General features: G+C 34.6%; 1 protein-coding gene across 1 annotated transcript in view; it reads left to right on the forward strand.

Moving 5' to 3' along the window:
* MALRD1 (MAM and LDL receptor class A domain containing 1) overlaps positions 1-22,884 on the forward strand; it is a gene marked incomplete at both ends in the record, with an annotated part of 247,721 nt that overhangs the window by 120,353 nt on the left and 104,484 nt on the right. Inside the window, 2 exons of the mRNA XM_080364215.1 lie at positions 7,969-8,214; positions 11,253-11,410. Coding sequence (XP_080220341.1) covers positions 7,969-8,214; positions 11,253-11,410 — 404 coding nt within the window. The remainder of the gene's footprint in view (positions 1-7,968; positions 8,215-11,252; positions 11,411-22,884) is intronic.

A 22,884-nucleotide genomic window follows, 5' to 3' on the forward strand; every position in this document is an offset into this window, starting at 1 on the left:
TTGAAGGGAGAAGAATTGTTTGAACTTGTTGCCTTTCATAGAACTGAACTAGACCAAATGATTTGAACATTTACTGTTAAAGCCCAAGTTCCATTTCATCAGGGCTCTCTTTCCAACCCTAAACTTTTTTGTTTCCTTTTTCAGTTACTTGCTAAGCTTGCAAGTTCAGCCACTTGCTACTATTTGCTTACCTTAAAGAATGCCGCCAAATGTGAACACGTACTGAATTGAAGTATAGTTAATAAAGTTATTATTGCTTTGGGGAATAAACAAATGTGATGGATTGGACTAACATTAACTGAGGAAAAAAAATGAAAAATGCTTTTGTCTTAATTATTCATACTGGCTGGAAGAAAATAAGGAACAGAATTACTTGATCACTGTAGGAGACATTAACAGTATAAGTGACATTAATTAGAGCATATAGGTTCCAAATGAAATTATTGTCACTTGTAGAGTCTTTCCTCAAACCGCTTATGCTGACTTTATAGATATATTTTTAATATTTTTCTTTCATTTTCTGAGAACAAACTCAACAATAACACAGAGAAAGGGAAAAGCTGACCACGTTAGAAGTTATGTTTCTTTGAGATACTGAGTGATTAAAGAGTTTGTTGGTATCTCTCTTCCAAAGTATTGACCTTTCCAGTGGAGGCTCAAAGGTGTGTGGAGGACTGTTCAAGACTTCAATAAAATCTTTTAATCATCGTGTCGTCTTCAGCTCAGTGTAGCATTCTGTCCAATATAGATAGAAAGATTTCTGGTATCATATGGTAAATACAGCAATCCTGAAACTTATTCCTTCTGAGCAATAAGAGATTGGGGTAATGAGATTCAGTTTAATCTGGTTTGGACATTTTTCATTTCTCCTACACCTGACTCTTACTCAAGTATTGCTGAAGAGTTTAAATACTGCTGTGTTTACATGCTGTAATAGTTTCTAGAAATTATAGGCAAATTCTATTTCTAGCAGTCTCCTTCAGTCTGAGTTATATCAAATGCATTTTGTTCACTGTCTATCCAGCTTTCCTTTGGTCTTCTTATAGAAATTCCCTTCTAACATACCACAGCTATTCAGTTCATGCACCCCATTTCTCATGCTCAAACTCCTCTAATTTATGGGTTTCTGCTTTACTTCAAGCCATCTTTTGACTCAATCTGCAGATTCACAAGTAAACGACTTCAGGCTCTAAGGTAGAGTTGTGAACAGTTATGCATCAGCCCAGGCTGTCGTGGATAGAGACAATAATGTTGAACAGTGATAGACTACCTTGTTGTTCATGTTTTTGATTCCTAATGGCTCTGAGGATGAATCTGGATCTGATTGCTTGAAGGGAATTCTCTTGTGTTTGTATGTGGAAATAGACAATATAAGAAATCAACTGAGGAAGTTTTGGTTGTTGGAGAAGCCTTCATCAGCTCTTTGGCATGGAAGAAACTTAGGTGTTGCACTAAGGACGTAAATTTAGCAGAAGCTAAGCTCCCTTGCATTCCAGCTCGTCCTCAGTATTTCACTGGGAGGCTGAGTGCAGCTGAACTTCTGAGCGATGCCCAATTACACCACATGACCTCAGGCTGGCACTGTAAGTCCGATCATGCTCAACAGCCAGTCTGGCATTATGTCGAATTCAAACAATTACGGATTCGCTAATAGTGCAGGGTTGGGTCATGGTCATTGAATTTACACATTTGTACAGATTCATGAATAGTATAACGTATACTATGAGTCTGAGCATAAACGTATACTATAAGTCTGAGCATATCCAAAGAGAGCTTCTCACAACTAGATCTACAAATAATGAGGTTTATTAAAGGAACAGGTACAAATTATTTCAGATTACCATTGACAAAATTCACTGTCTGCAAAAATACACTTTAGTTGCAAAAAATACACCTTATTACCAAATTCATATAATCTAAGGTGACTATATAGCATTACTAAAGTGATTACAAATACAAGCTTGAAGTCTCACAGGGAAACACTTAGTATAACCAAGTGTACAAATCTTACTCAAAACATTCCTTTTAGGGGAGAAGATAGGCTCAGCCAGTCAGCTGATCCCAGAAGTCTGTGATGCTGTCTCCTTGACTTCTCAATGATGATGTCTTCTCTAACTTTCCCCTATTGTTAGTTCATTTTATACTACTTTCTACACTTTGGTGGAGCTTGAGTTACCTTTGTTACCGATTGGTCTAAAATTGTCTTGCTTCAAATTTAAAGGTATAGACTTAGAAGAATTCAGGCAGTATGGTTGAGGGAGCATAGAGATGTGATGGAGGCATGCGGCTTTTGGGGTGGAGGTGTGTTTTGGTATTACAATGAGATTATAATGAGCAAAATTCATCCACAGGACACATTTTGACACATCTGCTAGCTCAGCAACCAGCATTTTTGATGGAATGGAATATTTATTTCTAATTTGACAGCAGCTATGTGAACAGTACTATCTAGTTCCTGTATCTGCCTTGTACACAGAGCCTGGCCATGGTATCTTCATGCCACTCCACCCTCTGTACTTCTTTGTACTAGCACATTGGGCTCCCCCCGTCTACTAACCTCCAAGAATGTAGGCCAGGTTGGGAGGGAATCATGCAGAGCAGATTCCTTACATGACGAGCATCTGCCTTATGTGTTGAAGATGTGGATATAACTTTATTCTCAATAAAGGTACTTCTGATAATTAGTTTCACTAGTCCCCCTCCCCCGCCCAGTAATTATTTCATAGAAGGTTAACAGTTTCTTCTCAAATTCCCTTTCTCAAACGAACTCAAGCTGTTGTTTTTTAAACTTTGAGTTGTGCAGAATGTAAATTAATATGTCAAGGTACTTGAGAGGCTTGCAAAACCAAAAATTCTACTGTTTACATTCAGTCCTAGAAAAAGCAGAGTTTCTAAAAAGAAAGAGCTGATAATGTTCAGTAGTTTTTAAGTCAATTTTTTTCCCAGAACTTTAACTTCTGGAAGTCTTTAAAAATTCTTGTAATTTCCAAAGCTTTGCTTTTAAAACGAGATGTATTTTTGACAATCCTGTGTTGACAAGTCATTATTACTGTACTTTATCAACTGTGATGAAAGCACTTTACTCTGTGACCTTGGGTTATACTGGTGAGATATTAGAGGAAAGATGTTCCTGTTAACAATTCTTTTTTTTTAAGGACACATGCAATTCAGTCATACAGTAATGTCAACTCAGAGCAAGAATAATAATGGAGTAATTGTTGCAGGGAAAAACTCAGACATCTAAATTATCTAGAGAGCCCCTATACTTGGGCTGTCAGACTCTTAGCCTGGTGATTAATTACTCTGGCCTCTATACCAGATTAAGGTTCTACAGGAATGCTGGAGTTGATTTAGGAACAGTTACACTTCTAGCTATGTGAGTGTAAATAAAATATTTTGAAAATATTTTGAAGCAGATCTTTTCAAGCCTACAGATGTGGTATTCTGATACCTCTGAGAATTGTGAACTATCCCATTCATTTGGTTGGATTTAGGTTTGGAAAACATTCATGATGATATCATTAAATATAATACATTTAAGATGCACAAGTTTCACAACTTTCGGAATATCCTTGTCACCAAGCTGTTTCCTATTGTTCTCAAACATGGATTAGTTTGTGGGTAGTTTTAAAACAACGCTGATATAGAATAAGACCTGAAAAAGAAACAAGTTTAAATTATGAGAAGTGTTGAATGTTTATGACCAGAGTCATAACTAGTGCAATACCATATATAATATTTTTGCAATTTTCTAGAAGTTCTGATCCATTTTATTTTTATGAGTTTAACTGTCATACTTTATTTCCAATAAGCAAAGATATTTAAAGGAGTAGCTTCAAGCAAATTGGAATCTAATAGAGAAATTTGAGATTTTCATCTCTGTTTCATAGCTACTATAAGCGTGGATAAACTTTTAGTTTATCTGTTGTAAATTCTCCTAATTACATGAGAAAATTAAGGTTTACCACTGCACTTTTGTTTGTAAAACCAAAAGACACTGCTATTAATATGCAATTCAACCTCCTGTATACCTCTAACCAGGTTTCCATTTACAGTTTTCCTTGATTTATTAAATAATTTTTAAGTTAAACTAAAGCATGTCTCTGGGGAAAAAAAGTTCACTCTCTATTTAAAGCCCTTAACTGATAAAGAAATTATCACAGTCTTTTGTTGTCTATTGAATGGTTTTATTTTAATTTGAGCTTCACTAGCTTCAGTTTTCCAGCATGTAATATTACAGGTTCTTTCTGCTGGCTTAGAGCTTTCCGTGATCAGTGTTTTTCTTCTTACAGGTAATTACAGAACATGATCAAACTATTTCTTAAGCTTGTCTCTCATAAATTACATTAATTTGGCTTCATTTGGTTACTCAGTGTCAGTGTGTAATCAGAAAATTCCTTCAGGAACTTTTCATGGCCAATCCAAGTGATTGTGACACAATTGGTTTTAATCAATATTAAATAAAAATTAAATGAATGCATACTCAGATATGAGTCCAAACACCTTGTTAGGACTTGTAATGGATTTTAATGGTAAAATAGTCAGGTGTATTAGAAAAAACAGAAAAAAAAGCAAGCTATTACCTTCATAATGGGAATGAGGGATTCTCAACCTGACATAAATGGGATTTTTATGGTGAAATAAAAAGTAAATGAAATATTGTGGAAGAAACAAACAACTGATAAAGAATTTGGGTGAGAAAAAAAAATAGCTTTAAGTATAAGGTATTTTTGAACAGAGATGAAGGAAGATTATCCAAAGACATTAAGACCTTTTAAGTAATAGTGGAAAAAATCAAGTCCTTCTCAAATATCTTCATCTGCTAATGTAACGGAAAAGAATAAATAAAACAGTACTTGTGTATCACCTTATCATATATTAATGGAGTTAATTTATTTTACAGGATTTAAAATTTTATATCAATTCATTTGTAGAGAGCAGCTAAACAAGCAATAAAGTTATTACTACGCTATAGAGTAATATAAAAATTAGCTACCTCATAGAAAAATCCTGTTGTGACACAGGCTGATTTCAAAGATCAAAGAATAATTTTTTCCTCTCTGGAATTACTTCTTTGAGAACATAACTTTTCTTGCCAGACTTTGAAGTTTACACATAGATGCTGTTCCTTAACATGAATGTATTTCTGTAATTTATTGTTGTTCTGCCTCAGTGCTGCGGTCTATACACCATGTTATCTTTATTACTATTCAGAGTTCATTGATATAGAAGATAAACTATATTTCAGTTCTGCTAGTAAGACTATTTTTTTCTCTTGATATTTGCAGGTACGTTTTTTTCAAAATACAGTTAAGAGAAACACCTTTATAAAATAAAGGTGACAAATCCTTGTCCTAATTCCATATTTTAAAATATAAATGTTCCATCTGTTGATTTTGCTCAGGGTATATAAAACAAGGGGATTATTGACTGGTGCGGCTGTTTGTTGTGTAAATCCTCCTCAATTCAGAGGTTATTGATCTGAAAGACACTAACAGCCCCTTTGGGTCCATTGTAGCCTAGTGTGTTGTAGTAGTTACCGCATAGGGCAAAAAGTCTGCCTGCTAATAATCTTTTGGAAATACTGCTTGGAGGAAAAAGTTACTGAGCCTTGCTGAGGAGAAGTTCCTCTCAATTAAATATCTGTATTATACCCACAAGCATCTAAATAACAGAGTGTTTGGTTTATTAGTATTGAGAAAAAGTAGGGAAGAAAGGAAAAGAGCTTAAAAAAACCCTTTTCTTATGCAGTGTTTGTGTGTGTATGTGTTTTTGTTGGTGTCTTGGTTTTCAGTTCTAAAGCCTTAGGAACATATCGTTTAAAGAGAAAACATACTATGGAAGTGCGTCCAGAATCAAGTTACATTACAGACTCAGAATAATATCATTCACTACATGTGCTTGAAAAGATGCATTCATGTGAGGTTTCAAGATGCTTGGTTTTGGTTTTCCTCACTTTTCATTTCACTTTATTTTATTTTTTTTTTAATCTGAAAGTGAAAGCAATGCTACAAAGGGATCTCAAAATGCAGTAGTTATTGCAATTATCAATTATAATGAACAACAAGGAAAAATATTTCCAAGCATGGACTGCATCCTGAAATTTAAATTCCTACTTTGCTGACAAAAATTTTTTTTTTTGCTTAAATTCTTAGTGCAATCACATAAAAGGAATGTAGGGTTATAATAACTAGCTCCTAAAAATAGATGCCATTTTAATTAGGCAGCAATTTTATAACAAATCTCTCTCTACCTTTGGGAAACAATCCAGATGATTAAAATTCTGAAGGAGATCCATAGAGAAAAGTTTCTGATGGACTCCAACTGTCTTGCAAATTTCAGTAACTAGACACTGACTGATATATCGATACATTCTTCTGGCCAGGACCATTTTCAGAGATTGTGTACTGACAAAGGTCACACTGATGCTTTCATAAAGTTGTAGCAGTGAACTTCAAACAGGTCTTTTTCTTCTAGTCAGAGCCTATCCGTTTTCCTTTTCTCCACTTCTGGAGACTTTTATCTGACGTTCTCCACTTTCTAAGTCATTATCAGAATTTTATTCCACCTTGTTCCTTTCTGTTCACGACTTTTACCTCCTTTCTCTGAGCAACTGTAAAAAGCTAAACATAGACTTCTAGAGCAAACACAATATGTGCTTTTATGTTATTGAGAAATCAGGATTTGAAAATTAACTATTTCCCAGGAAAACTTCCTAGGTATTTCCATGATTTTCCAGTATGTATGTATGTATGTATGTATCTATCTATCTATCTATCTATCTATCTATCTATTTCTAATAAGTATATATTAGTAAGGTTTTTTTTTACTTAAAGAAGAGGAGTTAATGCTTGTTTTCTTTAGGTAACATCTAGTGATTCAAGGCTTGCTTTGACTATACCCAAAGTCTGCAGCAAAAGGGAATGGCAGTGCTTTTTCACTTAGTTTGGGAGACTTGTAATTTAAAGTCTGGAATAAAAAAAGGCTTAGGAACAGAAACTGCCAACACATCAGCTGAATATGCCATCTCATATTTTCTTTTGGTTAATCTCTGTTATTCTGAGCTCTTAATAAAGTCCAGCCTTATGTGAATTTATTTTAGCTCCATCAGGTCCTTCTTTAAATCACCATGTGATTTACAGTATCAGTTAATTAAAATTCTTCCTATACTTGTACAACTTTCATACACATATATATTTTAATTTTATGTCTAATGATCTCATATAGTGATATTCTTATTTTTAAATAAAATTATGATGTGCTTTATTTCTGGGAGAGCAGGATGGAGGGAAATAGGGAGGGTCAGTTTCAGAATTTTGTGTCTCCCTTTCTGATTAGAGAATATACTGAAGGGGCTGTTTTTAATCCACCTCCCTGCAGAAACTGGTCTGAAATGAAAGCATGAATGTTGGAAATGGATCTTGTGAAATGAGTACTGCAATTTTTAGCCTGTACAATAGTAGAATTAACTCGCAATGATGCAAGGAATACTGCATAAAAAGGACAGTATCACCCCACTGAACTCGTCTGGGAAAAAAAAATCCATTAAAAGGCAAACCTCTATAGTTAAAATAGAAAAGCTCTTTCTTCCAAATTCAGGCTGCTGAAGTAAGCTCAGCTTTGCAGCTAAAATGAAATGGTTTAATCCTACACCACATGAAAGGAGAATGTCAGCAATTAAGTCAGACTAAAAAGCTTTGTTAGTGAAGGAATGCCTGGCTGGAGCTTGCCCTCAAAGGCTTTACAAGGGAAACAGTCATTTATTTAGGCAATCTCTTGACAAAATACAAAAGAAATAAACTGATAATGGATTGGCACTTCAGGGAAACCAAAGGCTTTTAATAAAACTGCTCTGGACCACCCTCCTCCTCCTAAATATCAAGCTCAATGAGATGTAACCTTCCAGTAACCTTGCTGGGATGCATGGCAGTGAGATTCACTGGGACACCCCCATTCTTCTCTTTTCAGGCTCCTGCTCATATGGCTATTTGCAATGTCAGAATGGCAAGTGTTACAGACCAGAACAAAGCTGTGATTTTGAAGACAACTGTGGGGATAATACAGATGAGAGTGAATGTGGAACTTCTTGCACCTTTGAGAATGGTAGATGCGGCTGGCAAAATTCCCTGGCGGACAGTTTTAACTGGGTGCTAGGGGTCAGCTCACCTCAAAGTCTTAGACCTCCTGGGGACCACACATTTGGAAACAGAACTGGTATGTTGTCAGTTCACAAATGAGATGTAATTGTCTTCATGAATCTTCTCTTCATGCCTCCCTTCAGAGGCAACAAGTGAGTTCTAACATGTCTCATCAGGGTGTCGTTTTTAATGAATTAAATTTGTAACAATATCAAAAGACTAATTACTGTTGTAAAATGACTTTAGATTAGGAAAAAATGATTCTCACTGTTTCCTCTTTATGAATTACTGTGTGAGTCAAGCAAGACAGTTTGTTACTTTTCAGGAGACAGGCATTCGGTCTGGCTGCAGCTTGCAAGGACAAGTTAGGTCAGCTCCGAGATCCACTGGGATCCACTTCTCCTCCAGAGCCTAAGCTAATTTCCAGGAGGCTGTACCTAATGTTGGAACATGCTGCAACATTCTGAATGAGAGTAATAAAAATTCTACACTGGTATATGATATTTTATATACAGGATATCAATAGTTCTGAGTAGGGTCAAACATCTAAAACACATTAAAAATACATGTTTGCAAAGTGCAATAAAACTTTTCAATCTCTCTTTGATAATTGATTAAAATGAATGCACGAGTGCCTTTTTTACTTTTTTACCTTAGGAAAATCCTTTTTTTTTTTTTTTTTTTAGCTTCTTAATCATATCTAAATTGTGTCCTAAAGAAAGACAGAAAAAAAAAAAGCTATTTAACAGTTAAGAAACTGATCTGGAATTTTAAAGTTACCTATAAGAACTATTCAAAATTTAATTCTAGGTAATTTTAAGCTAATACATTTAAATAAATATATCTTCTTTGTTAGTGCCAGTGCAGCGCCTGACTTGTTTTGGCCAAAGCATCCAGTAGTCTGCTCTTGTTCTTGCTACAAGTTCTGTGCCTTCATCCTCTGCTCTTGAAGTTCTTATAGGTCATGCAAAGATGTTATCAAAGCTGAGCTCAAAACTGATCTTAAAATTTAATATTCCACAGCAGAGTTGCACAAAGGCATGGGACTTGTATTTAGTAGCTGTTGAATGTTTCCTTGAACTGCCCAAGGACAAAACCCAATAAAACCAAAGTTTACTTGAAGATATGTTGAAACTCAAGGACTAGCGAAAGCTTGCCAGGGTGAATGAGAGTGAAGCAGGAACAAACAATCACAAAGATTAAGTATTCAGATGTTTTTAAACATAGAGACAGTCCAGCCTGGCTGCATTTCACTGACCTCAGAGTAAGATGCAGTACAAGAGAAGTGTCCTCCAATGTGTCCCTGGCTTTCATTTGCCTTTTAGAATAACTAGTTATGTGTCTCTGTCATATATACATGGAAGGCACTCAACATATATATAAAAAGACTGTTGATCTAACTCCCTAGCCTAGAAATTTACTCTGTAATCTGAAAGTCAAGTGTTTTTGTCATGATGAGTGATGAAAGATTTCAAATTCTCAGTTTTTCACTCAAGAGCTGCTCTATAGTCTTGAAATTGTGCTCTCAATTAGAATTCATTCCACTTTTCACAATTTTAATGTGGTCAAGTGTTCAAAGGTGAAGGTGGAATCTGGCCATATTGCTAGAACTGACAGCACTTAATGTGTTCACCATCAGAGAACCAAAATGAAATTCAGCTCAGCTGCTAAAATTTTGTCATATATGGTAGGAATACTGCAGTATTCAGTCACCAGTAGCTGCACAAAGAAAGACACAGAGCAATTTCAGCAGTTACTTCTGAAATCACATCTCCTGAGCTTGCATCTAACAATTGTTTGATGGTAACTCCCATGTGCACCCCAATTTTCAACACTAAAATGTTGAAAAGTTGCTTACAACTAGAATTACATCATTCCAGGTAGAATTAAGTTATCTGTCATATTATCTCCTAGCCAAGTTTGACTAGCCATGATCCCACAGTGCTGGTCCCAGTAGTTCAGATCAAGGTGTCTTTCAGAGTGTCTCATGTCTTTCACCTTAGTCAGTCAAATTTTCTTACTGAAGATTACTCTGAAACCTTTTGTTTTGTTTGTTTTCCTCTGAACAAAAGTGTTTTTCCTAATTTTAAACAGGTGTTAACAAACATCAGCATTTCCAGCACTGAATCCAGCCTAGCCACATCATCCTAGAGGATGCTGATGCAACGAGATGACACATTTTTGATATCTCGTAGTGTTTATGTAGATGCCTTATCTAATATATGAATTATTAGATGCAGAAAACAAAAGTTTTCATTTACATTTTCTATTTTTTTTAATATCACTGAGATGTTGCTATGCTTGTTACATATATACTTGACTTCAGTTTTCAAAACTCACAGTATTATGGTAAACATCTATGGTTTTAAATTAGCCAGAGCAGTGTCAAAGTTAGAATGAATGAAAGAGCCCATTTTATTCCACCTCTAATGAAATATTTTTTTTTCTAATTCATATACAAACTTTAGTAGAGTTGCAATTAAAATTTGCCAGCGTGTTATTTATATTATGTTTACGTGATTAACACATTTGTTTTTTCGTACAGAATACAAAACTGAATTTGAAAACCTGCTGAATTTATTGTACTTCTGATTAAAAGCAGAAATGAAAAACTCAAGGACCATAACAGTTTTGGAAAATATTAACTGCAGGCATCTTATTTTTAAATTTCCCCTGACTAAAGAATTTAAATGTGAGTTAATATTCATACATTAGAGTACAGATGGCTGAAAGTAATATGAATCATTAGGGATATCTAATGATTTATAAATATATGAAGGATTTTTAGCCTGTTTCACAAGGTTTTGTATAGTGTGGTTCACTATTTTGAAGGTTATCTTTCAGAAAACTTCCACCTGAAATTTGCCACGGTGTGGCTATTGTCTGATGTACTGTCAAAATAGCAACTAATGATGTTGGACAAGGACACGTAATCTGAGGAGCTGAGAAACATGGAAGTATTGTCATTTCTTACCCTAAGCATAGCTTAACTTGTATAGGACGTACATAATATAGGAAGTATACTTCATATGTCTCTGTATTTTCTTCACTGAGTTTCAGAACCTAATTTGAAAGTCCAAAACAATTTTTCAGTAATACATTGTTTAATTTCAGGACATTTCCTGTATCTTGAGGCCACTGCAATAAGCCTAAAAAATGAAAAAACCCATGTGAAGAGTTCCCAATGGAAAGAATCAAGTGGGACTTGTGTGATGAGCTTCTGGTACTTCAAGTCATCAACAGCCATGGGACATATTCAGGTTCTGATTAAGGTAATAAAACACCCCCTTTTTCTTTGGAATAACTGATATCTGTAAGGGTGTATGTACTCCAGCAGAATGGTTCAGCACTGACATTCTGTTTGACTTGTAGGCTGAAAGAGCTTCCGCGCACGTCCTTGTTCTGCACTGTTTTTTATTATTCTAGTCTCTTGAAAATGCTTTTACCATTTGTCTTCCAAAAGAAGTTTCTCTCAAAAGCCACAGAAAATCTTTTAAAAAACCTTTTTCTATTTTCCTTCTTCACACACAATACCTTTCACTTTTATATTCTCCATGTGAGAGCTATCTTCATATTTTGCTGCCATGCCTATTGGTAGCTATCAATTTATAACCCTGTCATTCTGATGGGATGACATCCACCAAAAAAATAATCTAGCAACCCACACAAAGTGAGAATAAAATGCAAAAATATGACTTTATTAAATGATTTCTTTTTTTATGTAGACAGGTAGAGAAAACATAATAAATTGCCTTTAGAACTGTCATTTTCTCACTAGATGTGCAATGAACAAAAAATATATAGAAAAAAAGAAAAAACTCTTTAGTTATTCAATTACAAGTGAAAACCGATAGGTTCCTTGAAAATTAACTGTTCCATTTGTTGTTCACAAAAAGAAAAAGGATTACACGTTTGTAAAAGCAAGTTTTAAATCATAACATAATTCTGAGTAAAATGTAGGAATTAATAATCAGTGTAGCAAAAGCATATATTTCACCTCCCTGGGCATACTACACATTTTAATACCACTGGGCATTTTAATGGTGTTCCAACACAATGAACAATGTAATAGAAACCTTTTCAAATGACAGCTTGTGTATTTGTGCTTGTATCTGTGCAGGGAGTTCTGGCTATTCAAGTCTAAATCATGTTGTAATTTATTTGCCATATCTCTATTACCTTCTCTTTCTCCAATATGTCTAGAAAAATCTTGGGATAGAAGTTATTTTGGTGAACTGCATTAAAATTTCTGTTTTATTTCCCAAGAACATGTTCACTGCCTAACTTTTAATGATAAATCATATTTTGTCCTGGAGAAATAAATTTCTCCAATTTTTTTTTTAAACGTTCTGGATATTATAAGAATAATTCAAAATTCTGGAAGATAAAACACTTCAATAGTCTTAAATAAACAACCTAAACTCAGTCTGACTGAAATATAAAAACAATGAGCCATTAGGAGATTTTTTCATGGATCCTTAAACATATTTTCCACTTTAAGATAGACCAAAGGATTTAATTTTTAATTTTAATTTTAATTTTTTTTATAACATTGACCTGAACAGAGTATTACCAGGTAATTATCCTCATTGATAAGAACCATCTCCTCATTTTTACCTGATTTTACTATCCTAACAAACTTTTCATTCATTATTTTTGTTATTTTAAATCCATGTCTCTAGTGAGCTCTAAGATATTTTTTAAGACAATGTAAATAGAGGACATTTGAGTAATGAATTATTATTCTTATTTCTTTTTTTTAATGAAGTCAAGAATTCTACATGGAGGTAGGAAAAATTATTCTCATCTGGGATTGTTTTGCAGATCAACCTAATTTACCCATTATGTTGCCTGTAAGGATTTTTAAGTCAATATTCTAAGTAGAGTTTCTCTTTAGCAGTGTCTGTATGAATAAAAACTGTTTATCAACAAATACTCATGGGAAGTCATACTGAAGCTTCTCTTGCTAGTTCAAACTGCAGCACCAATATATCTCCATCCATTTTGAGTAACTCTTGATTTGAAATTAATATCACTCAAAGCAGATTGTGATATAGTTGAAAAAGCAAGGAAGAGGAGATGACCTGTGAAGGAATTTAGCATCTCAAATTTGACAGCTTAGCAAGCTGTCTCACCATATCCAATAAGAGTTGAACTGAGTGAACGCCATACACACCAACGGCACAGGAAAGAACAATGTGATAAGGCAATATCGTATGTAGGCAGAATAAGGAAGACAGTTCTCTTCCTCCTGAATATCACAGTGGAAGAAAAATGGTAAACAAGAGTAAAAAGCCATTTATTTTAAATCATAGTTCATGGAGTGTATTGGTGTCATCATTTAATATTGGCATTGCTTGACTGCTTTCAAGAAGCTTAAGAATATTATCTGTCATAGTACTGTAGTAACTCAGCTAATGATATAACCAATAAAACTGCAGGATTATAAAAGAAATACCACAACCAAACATGAAACTTTATGTTAAGGTTTGCATTAGAGAAAATAAATTAATTTTCTAAGGGAATTTCTCTGCAGTTACCACTGTTTTCTTGGTGGTTTTTGGTTGGTTGGTTTGGTTTTGTTTTTCTCCTCAAATTGTACTACATATTCTTCATATAAACCTCTCTGTACAGGGAATAATAATCCAATAAAAATGATGGGCAGATGAACTACTTGCAAAATTACAGTATTCAAATTACCCCCCTCAACATTTATGCAAATAAGGTATTGACATTACACTTCTTTATGGAGCCTGCAATATTGAACTCACCAGCCATTGCAATTACGAAGTGCTTAATAGAATTTCAAAAGCTCACCAGGCAAACAGAATATTACCAGAAGAGATCTGGATATAACTAGTCAAAGCTTTGCAACTGCAGTGGGATTTTGAGATACTTCTAATCTTCTATGTGGCAATTGTAAAAGAATACAGTCCATCATAAGAGATATTCTGAAGCTAAAGTAGAGCATATTCACTATGCCTCTTTTAGAGGTGATGGTGGCATTCCTCATTGGCACTCAATACTGATTTATTTTATTAATCAGGAGAACCAGTGATTTTTACACATTTGTAAAGAGGCAAGAAAGCATTCCTAAGTAAAAGTAATGATACATTATATTATTCTGCTGACATGAAGTTTCCTACTGCCACTTAAGTTGTTTTTGTCATAAAAAAGAAGCAAGTCTTAGGTATCACAGTGGGAAATGAACAAAAATCAGAGAATAAATCCATTTGTTGATGATAATTTTGAGGAGATGAATGTTACTTGCCTCCAATAAAGAGTTTTTCATTAAAAACTATAATTTAGGATCTAATAGAATTAGGAAGAACCTTTTTCAAGGATTTGAAACAAGCCTCTAAAAAGAAATAAGTGGATGTATAAGGAAGATGAAAGCTGCCACAAGAAACTACTTCCACTGAGTGGGACAAGGCCAATATATACAGGGTCTTAGGAATATCCAGTGGACCCTACTCAGGTATTTGTCATAGTGAATGAATTCCACCCAGTTAGTAACGAGCAAAGACATAATGATATTCAGGAGGACAAGATTTCCTGGCCAGCTCACAGCAAGTGAAGCAGGGCCCATTGACACTGCTGGAGCAAAGACATAATGATATTCAGGAGGACAAGATTTCCTGGCCAGCTCACAGCAAGTGAAGCAGGGCCCATTGACACTGCTGGAGTGGCAGACTGACGTGGCGTAGGCAGCTGGAGCCAGCAGCCAGTGTCCTCCCACCGCTCAGGGCTGATGCAGCCCAAGAACTGGTTTGGTTTTGTTTTTTTTTTTTGTGATTTCCTGGCTATTTTTAGTGGAGCAGCCTAATTTCCAGCGCTGTTGACCAGAAAACCTGCAGCAGAAATGCTGCAGATGCCAGCTGATACCTTCTGGACATTTATATTTCTAGGAGTGAGTAGTTTAAAATGAAATTTTCACAAATCAATGTAATTGACCTGTCTTCTCTGGGAAGTGACTCAAGAATAAAGTCTAAGGTAACAACATATTTTGCCTCACAGCTTTAAACAGACTCTGTATTTCTACATTGATTCTTCTCATGAAAAACAATCAACTCCTCACGTTAATATTGAAGTTATAGATTCCATTGTATTCAGGTATCCTTAAAGCAAATTACCTGAACTCCATACAGCTAGCGGAAGAAACTTTAGATTTTCAAAGATTTGCTTGAATATTTTACTTAGGAGTCTGTTGAACTTCAAACCATGCTCCAAGCAATGTAGAAAATGTGTAGATTTTTCATTTTCCCTCTTAGACAATAAATATTTTGGAGAAATTCTTTGAATCTAATGCAGAAGTTTAATGTTTTCTAGTATTTGCATATGAGTGAGATACATATGTGAATATATCTAGCTATATGTTCAGTAGCTTACATTTATCCTTTTCTTCTTCTGAATCCTAGTATTTTTTTTTATTTCGAATAGTTTTCCTTTACTAAGTCCAGGATAAGCCATATTCAGGAGAATTTGGTTCCACATAGAAGCACAATGGTAATGGCCTTTATTTAGTGAGTTTCTTTATAGTGCTCAAAAGGCACACAGTTTAACCCCCTTTACTCCCATTGTTGACTTGTGAACTGCTATTAAAAGTTGTATTTGGGACAACAAAATGTCTGGTCTGGTTAGTGACTGAGGATAAGGTAGCACCACCTTAGTCCCAGGAGCTTTACAGGAAATCAGTGAGGATATTGTGAAATACCGTACTACCAAGAAAGAGAGGAAGATTAACTTTTATGGCAGCTTTCTTCCTAGAGCAAGATATTTTTATATTTGCATTTCCTGAACTGAATGCAGAATCTAAACCAGCACTTTCCACCTTTTTTGTCATCGTTTCAAACAGGTTGTTTGTAGATCTGATTTTGACCATTTACATAAGCGTATCTCCAAGTAAATGGAGTCTGAGACAATGATTAAATAGAAATAAGTCAGTTTTCATTGGGAGCTTCATTTCTAAAAAACAGTTTATGCAGAAGGAACAAAGAAATATGCACAACCGTAGATAAGGGCAGACATGATTCAGTGCATTTTATTTTCTCAGTTGAGTACATTTGGAGGTTACTTCAATCTTCTTCACTGTAAATTATTGAAAGCATGTAATTCTTTGTGTTCTTATACTGCAACCAGATGTAAGCATTCATTCCAAAAAGTTGGTGAGCTAGAATAGTACATTTGGATGTGCTTTGAAGGAAAAAAAACATTTTGAAGAAGGGTTAAAGAATCACACTTGTATTTTGGAATCTTGCTTGTGAAGACAAGAGATTCATCAGGGGATTTGTAATTTAAAATCATCGTGTTTCTAGGAACATATAGGAGAAATTGTTAGTATATGAATTATTCAGCATTTTTTGATAAAATTGAGAACTTGACCTTTTTCTCCCTTAGGAGATGAGGACAATGGGTAGTAAAGGATTAGTGTGACTAAAGGCATGTCTTCTGCCAGGCAGGGCAATGCCTGGTTAGAAAACTGAGCAGGCTAACAGATTTAAACAGCACGATACATACCGAATCATCGAGGCAACATAACAATATCCTGTAACATTACACCTGGAATCACAAGCCCACCTTCTTATTTTCTGTCCCAAACTGGCAACATGGCGCCATGTGACATAGATGAAAAATGCACTTTCAGTCTCTGTTCTACACAGTTCTCCAGGGTTGTTTTACTGAACTTATTCCCCAAATCAGAGATCTCTGGGAGTGATTTACTTTATGGTTTTCTACATTTATAGTCTCACAGAGTGACAGTGGTTACATTGCTGCTTTTTAGCACATGAGGCTTTGAAACATCTCCAGGATATTTGCAGGTCAGACTTCTTTTGCTCTTTTCTAACACTTTTCAGGGCAGACATTCAAGAAAGTAAGTTGTGATTTAAGTGTGTCTTGGGACAGAGTTCTTTTAAGGATCATAGAGCTGCTATTGAATGATTTTTACTGAAACAACAGGCATCAAAATCAGGTCTCTTTTATACAGCAGCTGTAAAACAGAAATGTATTTTTATGAAGACAAAGGACTTTTTCTAAATGATAGAAGTGTAGTCTTGATCTCTGACCATTTTATTAAGTTTTTATCTCTCTTATTCTAAATAAATAAATTTAGAAATTAAATTAACATGTCTTTAAAAGAAATAAAAATAATTAATGCAACTTGGAACCTGGTGCCTGCTGGCATCTTTTAGAAAGCATATAGCACTGATCAAACCCAAAATCCCAAGACAGCATCTAATTTTCTTAATCAACAACTACTTGAAAAAAAAAACCAACAAAACACTGAACATTTCCAAGAGTTCAATTTAATCTCAAAAAAGGTGGAAGATCTTAATTTTTTTCCATTTTCCTTTCCCATCTCTTTTTACAGCCCAAGGTGTCTTCCATCAAGAAAAGTATCATTTTAGTTAAACAGAGTGAACTGAACAGATGTTATACTGCCAAAAATTCAGCAAGTATCAATGTAGCACTACTGCTCATTGCAGAACATTAATTTGTTTCCAGTTTTATATTCCTTTAATGCAACTTTTATTTTTAATTCATAATTCGTTTTTAGTGTCTTGGAGATGTTCTAGTTTCTGGTAGTCTTTGATCTTTGCCAGGCTTGCGTTAACACGCTGTACTGTGATCAAAATTACTTTGAATCAATAAAGTGTCTTGACACAAAGAGTATAATTTTTGTGCCTCAAAAATCTTGTCAGTTTTGAATCCACAGTAGCTTCACAAGGAAAAAGAAAAAAAAAAAAAAAGAAAAAAAAAAAGTTGTGTTTCTGTGTTTGCTCTAATTTGTTTCACAAAGATGGAAGTATCTGATTACAATTAATTTCATGCAAGGTTCATACTGGATATTTTTAGTACCTATATTTATTACTTTAATAATCTGGATGTGTATTTGTTTGTAGTTTGACCCCCATAGCATAATGTAATGGTGAATTAAATGAAAGATGAAAGGTTGCTTTAAGTAGAATTGTCCTATCATTGCATGCACTGACATCCTACGTGGTAGAAAAAGCAGTTATCATTTGCAGCAGAGACTAACAGGGTCATTGTAATGGGAACTTCGAAAGACTTTGGTTTCTTCCCACTATCTTACTTACCTTTCCATGACCTGGTAACTTTGTGTTACTAGCCCATGAAGAGTCATTGCAGCTTAGAGATCAATTGCCTGCAGAATCATGAAAACTCCATAGTCAATTCATACGAGTTTCTTATCTATGTTTTCATACTCAAATTCTTTTGATAGGCCTTCATGTTCAGTCAGACACCTCAGGTTGTCTACTACCCTCACCACTTCCCACCTTGCGTCATTCTTTTGTAACATGTTCCTGCAAATTTTGCCAGGCCGCATCCGCAAAATTAAAAAGACAAGAAGCTCATTTAAGGGATGTTAGTACTACTGTTAAGACTGAAGTCTTCTTAACAGAAGAAACCATGCTAATGTGATTTTCTGTTTGAATTAATGAAGTAATGAGAGATTATACTGTACTACTACTGAAATAAGGAATTAAAAAGGCTGTTTGCATAAGTCCCTGGAATATATGGATGTAACTCTGTGGTCTACAGAGTATATTTGATTTTACCTTCAGCAAGAGCACTAAAAGGACAAAATTAACAATAAAATTGCATTTCTTACCTCCAATATATCAAAATGGTTAAGGCTCTTAATAGATCTGTGATACTAACTTTTCTTTAGCTCTAGGAGTTTTAGGTGACATGAAAGTTTTAAAGGCTTTGTACAAATGCAAGTGAAATTAATTACCTCTATTATGAGCATGGATCTTATGGAATTAAAAGAAAAAAAAAGAAGTATTTATCTTTTAGCTGTAATGCTGGGCTCTAATGTGGACCAGGAATAACTGGTTGTGGCAAAAATATGAGGACTTTCTTAGAATGATTGAGGTCTTGTATGCTAAAGAGAGTTGGGACAACAAAAAAACTCACAACCTACCAAATCAAAAAGAAAAACCTAAAAAACCCTTGAGATGATATTAAAGAAAAAATGTGTCTTCTATCAAAATAATCATGTGGATACTTTTCAGATTTTCATAATAAATAAAAACTATTATAACATTTTTTTTCTTAACTTTCAAAACCATACAACTGAAAAAAAGTTCTTATAATGGAAAACATTCTAGGGTGAATTTTGTTGAATAGCAATCATTAAATAAAAACACAGTAATATTATAAACTAGTTTTAGTTCTACTAGTCATACTATCATGAAAACAATTTAAAGCGTGGAGAACAAAAGAGTGTAAATAACCTTATTTTTTCCCATTATAATGCTAGGGGAAATTTGATATCACAGGTGGCATTTTGCAGTCAATAATTATGAACAACTTGGAGGTTGATTACTCTTCTTGCTTAAGTGTGAGACAGCTGTTGTGGAAAGGTCGTAGGAAACACAGTGGAAACTTAGATTGATGCAATTGTACAATACCATTTATTTTATATAGCTAGCTTCTCAATCAGTTTATTGAGATGTCACCTATTTCAAATTCTTTGAGCCTACCAATCAGATGGCTGGAAATCATAAGGTGACACATATAGGATGTCATTGCTATAGAAAGTTGTTAGACTTCATCTTAAAATCATCCTTTCCATGCAAACATGATCAAGTATGTTCTTCCAAAAATCCCTTTACATTCTGTTATTTTCCATAATTTTATCACTCAGTGGTTACATTTTTCCTCCAATTTGCCTTTTAAAATGTTGCAATGGTTCCTTAGTTCACACAAAGAGATTTCTATTCTTCTGATAGTTAGCTCTCTGTTTATTTACTGTAGGGAATAAACCCATTTAGAAAACACAGACAGAACTTCTGCATTATCTCCAACATCTAGAGAAAAAACTGAACAAGTGGAAACAGGGAATCGAGGTTATCACAACTAGTGAAACTGGTAACCAGAAGTGGATTACATAACAGATTATGTAACAATGGCTGCCCTGGGAAGAAAGGGAAGGATGGCCAAGGGATTTTCATTGGAAAAAAAAAAGGAAGAGAAAAACATATTACTAAATTTCCTTTTCCACCTTAGTTCTATTTGTATTTGTTTGACAGGTTGAAAGTTGTTATAAAGTTTCATTCACATATTTGAAGTGTGGCTGATGCATGTTTTCATACCTATCATTTTGCTTTTATGTAGGCAAATCATTTCTATATTAGCACAGGAAAGACATATTAGGAAGAGCTTGCTCCATTTTCTCCAGTATGTAGATTTCTTTTCTAATAAACATGTTAAGATTTAAGAATCTGCTATTAAATTGTAATTTGTCCCAATGTGGATGGAATTCCTGTTACTTAAAGTCATAGATGCCTCCTGTGTAGCCACTGCAGCAGTCACTCTAGCCTCTCTGTTGATGATGGGGTTTTACTCATTATGTCAAAGGGAGTTTGTGGTATGATTTATCTCAGCCTAAAGTAAGCATCTATAAGAGGAAAGGTGGATATTACTTTCCATATAGCTTCCTGTAGACACGCAACTGTATATAGTAACATTTGATAAACAATATTGGGTACATTCAGAAATGTAATTGGATAAATATTTGAATTTTGCATATATATTTGAATTTTGGATATTTCAGTAAATATTTTTAATACCTATGTAGATATTTCCTATCTATGCTGTCAATGCAAGCACCAAAATCTATTTGCAAACTTTCATCTCCTACATCCCTACCATGGTATAGATATTTATAATTTTATATGTCCTTGATCATATCATAGTAGAAAATATGTTTCATAACTACAGATTAAAAATTTAAATCAGATATCTGATTCCTTGGCATTCTCTAAGGAATAAATAGTTGTATCCATCAGATATTAGAGTTTTCCTCTTAAAGATGTCTCTGCTCAGGATCAATTCAGTGAAGCTTAAAAATACTTAATCGAGCTTTGACTATATAAAGAGCTTATTATTTTTTTCAGCCTTAGTGTTTTGATTCCCCTGAGCCTGTCCAGTTCATCTAATATCCCAGAGCATCTGTTCTACATATCTACAAACCCCAAGTAACAATCCAACTGAAAAGAATATTCTAACAGAATACAAATAAATTATGAAAGTGTCACTAAGAAAGAAGTACAGTTTTATACTAGTGAACATCCCACTACATCAAAGTATGGATGAAATCTGACTGACACTGATCACTCTCTTATGTGTCCAAAAAAGCATAAGATGCTCTTTGAAAATTAGTAGGGAACATTCATGTCAATTCTGTCCTGCAGACTTGTCACTTCAAAGAAGTGACCAATGAAATATTTAGTAAAACCTCAAAAATTTCAGTGCCATTGTACAAGAATTAAGAATTACCATTGCTAATATTAAGAATTCTTTCCAGTCTTATTATTTTACTGTACTGCCATAAAATAATCTTACTTAAAAACAAAACAAAACAAACATGTTTAGTTTACAGTAGATATATGAACTTTTTTCCCTTTTTAAAGTTTTTTATTTTTGCTTTATTTCAGCAGAATTCCTGTAAAGATATGTTTTCCCACTCCTTACAATCAGTTTCATATACAGAATCAAGGTGATATTAGAGGAGAGTTGCTGAATTGAAATACTGAATAAAACAAACAAAATCTCTGAAAGATTCCAGATGTTCTGTTCAGCTGAATTGGCTTTGCTTTGGGGCTTTTATTTTTCAAGGCAGCTGTAACCCTAATGCTTTAATTCTTCGTGAACAAATCTTCATATTTTGAAGAGCTGAGTTGACTTTCACACAAATTGATTCCATGGTTTCCTTTTCATTGAAATGATTTAGTAAACACTGTGACACCATGAACAGAAAAATGGTTCTGACGTTAGTCACAAACTGTCAAAGTTTCAGAGAAGAAAAGTTAGTCCCACCAGCTCAACTTCTGCCTGCCTGTTGTGTCACTCAAACAGTACTCTCATCCATGTGTTTGTTTAAAGTAAGGTGCATCACTTCCAAGCAGACCTTTGCCCAGGAGTGGACCACACATGGTGATAAATCGTTCCAAGATAAGACCAGTCAATACATAAGTGAAGTTTGGTCCTGCTGCAAGAAAAATTTGAAATTACAGTTCAGGTGAATATCGAATAAGTATCCATACTGGTAGATACTTACCTGAGTTGAGCAATTTATCAATTTAGTTTCTATTAAACCAGCAATTCGATGTGAGAAGATCTAGACTAGATGAATTTCTTTCATTTTTAGTACGTACTTCCTGTTTCATTGGCCACAGAGAAAGCCGACAAAGTAACTTTTTTGATGCAGCTCAGCAATACTTTTAATCCTAGCTGAGAGTTTTAGTCAATATTCAGTAAGGGCCATGAAAGTGCCAAACAACTCTGCACCATCTGACTTACTTCAGACAGTGTGTATAAATAGGTGGGTACAGGCATACATGAAAAGAAAGGTGCTTCACCACACTCCTAAAAGACATCTTAGACAAATACACATTCGCAGTATCTGATGTGATCTGTGGTCCTAAGATGTGAGTTTTGCCCATGTCCCAGTTTCACCATGGCTGATTGCATGTATAGACTTCCCAAGGCACTCAGGGGGCTGTGCCTGGCCAACTCCCTCCCTATTGAGTACTCTGAAGTCAGGGTGAAACATGGATGTCACCACCAGTTGTAGACTTATTAGGGGCACACACCTCCTATTTGGACAACAATTTTGTATTTGTTGTCTCATTCCATAACCAGCTGATAAAGAAGAATGTTAATGGGGGAAAGATATGTAGAAGATGAGTCAAAGAGTTAAAGCTGCATAATAAAA

Source organism: Nesoenas mayeri (assembly GCF_963082525.1).
Source record: "Nesoenas mayeri genome assembly, chromosome: 2".
Lineage (NCBI taxonomy): Eukaryota > Metazoa > Chordata > Aves > Columbiformes > Columbidae > Nesoenas > Nesoenas mayeri.